At 53.7% G+C, this 4,231-nt stretch overlaps 1 protein-coding gene across 1 annotated transcript in view; it reads left to right on the forward strand.

Moving 5' to 3' along the window:
* Positions 1-1,240: 1,240 nt before the first annotated feature.
* The window catches only part of ankrd50 (ankyrin repeat domain 50), a 37,601-nt gene continuing 34,610 nt past the window's right edge, over positions 1,241-4,231 (forward strand). The window contains 4 exon segments of the mRNA XM_060063435.1: positions 1,241-1,479; positions 2,357-2,452; positions 2,600-3,006; positions 3,008-3,363. Coding sequence (XP_059919418.1) covers positions 2,860-3,006; positions 3,008-3,363 — 503 coding nt within the window. The 5' untranslated portion in view covers positions 1,241-1,479; positions 2,357-2,452; positions 2,600-2,859.

Here is a 4,231-nt window from a genome sequence, read left to right on the forward strand (position 1 = left end):
GCTGCTGCAGACGTACACATAGCACAGAGGTATAAATATTTCATAGCTGTTTGTTCCAGTCTGCTGGCCCTCAGCAGGGGGTATGGAACACACAACAGTGGGAGGTCTTAGGCTCACGACCCTTTTCTATAACACATCATTCATCAGCGATACCTTCCTTTGGCAGGAACGCACACTGAATTGAATTAATTTAATAACAATTAATTTAACTAGATATTATGCTCTCTAAGAGAGCTACCTGTCCATAAAAACTCAGTGATGTATATTGTTGTCTAGTATTACCTCATTGTCTACCATGTAAATCAATATTATGAGATGTAGAACAGGAGACCTACTATAACTCGAGTTCTGAAGCCGTCCAACTGATTTATTGCTGAAGCAAAAGGGGTCAGCTCCACACTTGTTACACGTTTTTAATACCTTTGATGTAAATATGTTAGAGAACTCCATTGATGTACGTGTCAGGATTAATAATGAATCGTAGAACAGTCTCATCAGACCGTAAGACCATGTGTACATGCTCTGTGTCTCTAACACACAACCACACACACACACACACACACACACACACACACACACACACACACACACACACACACACACACACGCGTGTGCCTTTACTCACATACACACAGATACACACAGACACACACACTTGTACTTGCACAGAAACAAACACACACATACACACACGCTTGTAATCACACACACAGATATATGCCGTTGTACACACACACACACACACACACACACACACACACACACACACACACACACACACACACACACACACACAGTGTGTCAGTGGGTGTGTCGGTGGGGGGGTGAAGGTTAGGTCTACCACCAGTAGATGTGTCCTCCTTGGCTTCCTGTTTGGCAGGAAGTGTTTTGAACAAAGCCCTAGCCCTCAGGAGCCATCGTGGCAGATACCTTGATCCGTCCCACACAGGAAATCATCTGATTCCTTTATTATTTAGTAGGCCATAAGTGTGGTTTGAATAGCACAACGTATTTTTGGTTTGTGTGTGATGTATACTGTCTGTTTTGATGCTCAGATTTGTATCGTATATTTTTGCACAGTATTTCAGCCAAATCAGGCACAATCAACGTTATCCTTAAGGTTACAAATCTGAGATTTTTTGTAGGCCTAAATATCATCGGCCGCCAGTTTGGGAACAAAACTACGTGTCCCACAAGGCTTTGCGCCGGTGGCAGGGCTGGAACGGGAGGCGGTCTGGAGGCGGAGGGAGCTGGAGGAGCACAGACCGCTTCAGTACTGAGCAGGACTGCAGAGCAGGCGGAGCCCCGCACCCGAAGAAAGGACATTTTAAACAGAAGGGGACGGACGTTGGATTGTAGATCTGGGATTGTGGATCTGGAAACAACTCAGCGGTCAAAGGGTTCATCTGAAACCCGCTGCTCCAGAGCTCCGGACCCGGGATTAGACCCTGACCTGCCGCACGGAGAGACCGACAGAAGGTAAGGAAAGGGAGCCGGGGCTGGGAGCGACGACTGAAACTATCGGATATAGAGAAACCGCTCAGCGATGGTCTTGCCGATTCAAGTTTAGTAGTTACGTGTACCACGGATGCGGTGGAAGTCGGGTTGGTGTGTGTCTCACGCCCTTACAAAGCTGGGCTCGGATCCACGGTGTGCAGAAACCCTCCTGTGCATTGGGGCTGAAGCCCCATGCAAAAGATCCGCCCCACCACGGTGTGTTTGGTAAACACAGCCCGTCGACCTGTGCTCTGCGCCGGGTGGCGAGGGGTCGTGTAGGAGGTGGACGGCGAGCAGCGGCGGTGTAGGAGGAGCAGATGTGGGTGTTTATTGAGTTTGCGGTGCATGTGGAAAAACGCGGTGCTGGCTACTCTCTCTCTCTCTCTCGCTCTCTCTCTCTCTCTCTCTCTCACACACACACACACACACACACACACACACACACACACACACACACACACACACACACACACACACACACACACACACACACACACACACACACACACACACAGCAGTACATAGTCACCCCAGCTGATCGGGGACCAGTGAGTTAGACCCTGGGTGGAGTTGGTTTATTGCGTGTTATTATGTCCCAGAAAGCAGCCAAGTTGTCAGGTGGAGGAGGAGGAGGAGGAAGGGGACAGTGTTGTACCGTTTAGGACAAACATCTGCTGGACAAACTGTGTGTGTGTGTGTGTGTGTGTGTGTGTGTGTGTGTGTGTGTGTGTGTGTGTGTGAGAGCCGTTGGATTCTTGTTTATCCTCGCCTCGTTTAACACAGTGACTGGTGTTAAATCACACACCACACGTGACCGGGGGTCGCTTCTCGTCTCATGGACGGTTCCTCTTCTTTCCAGGTCGAGTGTGTCGCGGTGGTCGTGGGGCCGCAGCAGAGAGAGATGCGTGGATCACCGGACCAAGCAGCGGTGTAACTTGGCCAGTCGCTGCAGCGGGTTTGTGAGCCCCCCGCCGTGCCTCCTCTAACGCCGACCAGCACTGCTCAGCCAATCAGAAGCCTGCGGCTGAAGTCGGTGGGACGTTTATGTGTTCTGCCTCAGTTTTGGCACTCAGTTTTTTTTATTATTATTATTTTGACCTAGATACTCAGACGAAACACCGCGAGGCCGGCTACTCAGGAGTTTCTCATCCTCGCGATAACAAAAGACGGACAGCTGCGAGAGGATTGTGATCTGGCGTCTCCGAACGTGAACGTGAACCAAAGCTCCGCTCCGCCCCGGTAAGAGTCGCCCTGAGGCCGACGGCATGGAGGTTCGCGTCGGGGGCGGGTCGGTGCCGGTGGAGGGGATGTGAGGGCGGCCGGGCCAGAAGGCTCCAATGAGCAGGTAGACCCGACGTCACCATGGCCCAGACCAGCCTTCTGCAGGGCAAGCGCTTCTACTGCCGCGACTGGGTCTTCCACAAGATCCAGCACTGTCTGCAGGAGAAGACCGCCGGGCCCCCCCTGCCGGGGTCCGCGCCGGGGCCGGTCCCTAGCGCCACCCCGCCCCCCACCGGGCCCCCCCCCCTCCTCCTCCACCTCCACCCCCAAGCCCGGGGCCCCCTGGGGGGTGCTGCTGGTGGGGGGTCCGGGCAGCGGGAAGACAGCGGTGGCCACGGAGCTGCTATGGCCCACCTCGCCCCAGAGCACCCAGCGCGGGCTGCACCGCCACGCCCTGGCCTTCCACTTCTGCCGCGCGGACGACGCCCACACGCTGAGCCTGGGGGGCTTCGTGCGCGGGCTGGTGGCCCAGCTGGGCTCCGGGGGCCTGTTGCCCGGCTACGAGGAGGCGGTCCGAGAGCCGGCGGTCCAGAGCGCCCTGCAGCCCGGAGAGTGTGAGAGGAACCCCTCGGACGCCTTCAAGAGGTACCCGTCTGTCTGTGGACCCGTCTGTCTGCGGACCCGTCTCTCTGTGGACCCGTCTCTCTGTGTACCCGTCTGTCTGTCTGTGTACCCGTCTGTCTGCAGACCCGTCTGTCTGTCTGCGGACCTGTCCGTATGTATACCCGTCTGTTTGCGGACCCGTCTGTCTGTCTGCGGACCCGTCTGTCTGTCTGTATACCCGTCTGTTTGCGGACCCGTCTGTCTGTGTACCCGTCTGTCTGTCTGTGTACCCGTCTGTCTGCGGGCCTGTCTGTCTGCGGACCCGTCTGTCTGCGGACCCGTCTCTCTGTCTGTGTGTACCCCTCTCTCTGTCTGTGTACCCGTCTGTCTGTCTGGTACGTGTCTGGTAGCTGTCTATCTGTCTATGTTGATGTATGTATCCATCTCACTAACGCTATCACTTAATTTATCCCTCCTACTTTCACCTGTAAGTTGCTTCGATAATAGTGTCTGCTGAATGTCAATCTATAGATCTATCTATAGATTTTTCTGTACACACACACACACACACACACACACCACACACACACACACCACACACACACACACACACACACACACACACACACACACACACACACAACACACACACACACACACACACACACACACACAACACACACAGCCTCTCCGTTTGAAGTCATGTTTTGTTGGTTTTTCCTGTGTGTGTGTGTGTAGTGTGCGTGTGTGTTCCATAGGGGTCAGATGGAAACAGGCTTTGACTGACCGACTGAATGACTCGTTAAATAACTAGCCTGCTGACTCTATTTGGCTTCTCTAAGTCTCTCTCTCTCTCTCTCTCTCTCTCTCTCTCTCTCTCTCTCTTCTCTCTCTCTCTCTCTCTCTCTCT

Source organism: Gadus macrocephalus, chromosome 10 (assembly GCF_031168955.1).
Source record: "Gadus macrocephalus chromosome 10, ASM3116895v1".
Lineage (NCBI taxonomy): Eukaryota > Metazoa > Chordata > Actinopteri > Gadiformes > Gadidae > Gadus > Gadus macrocephalus.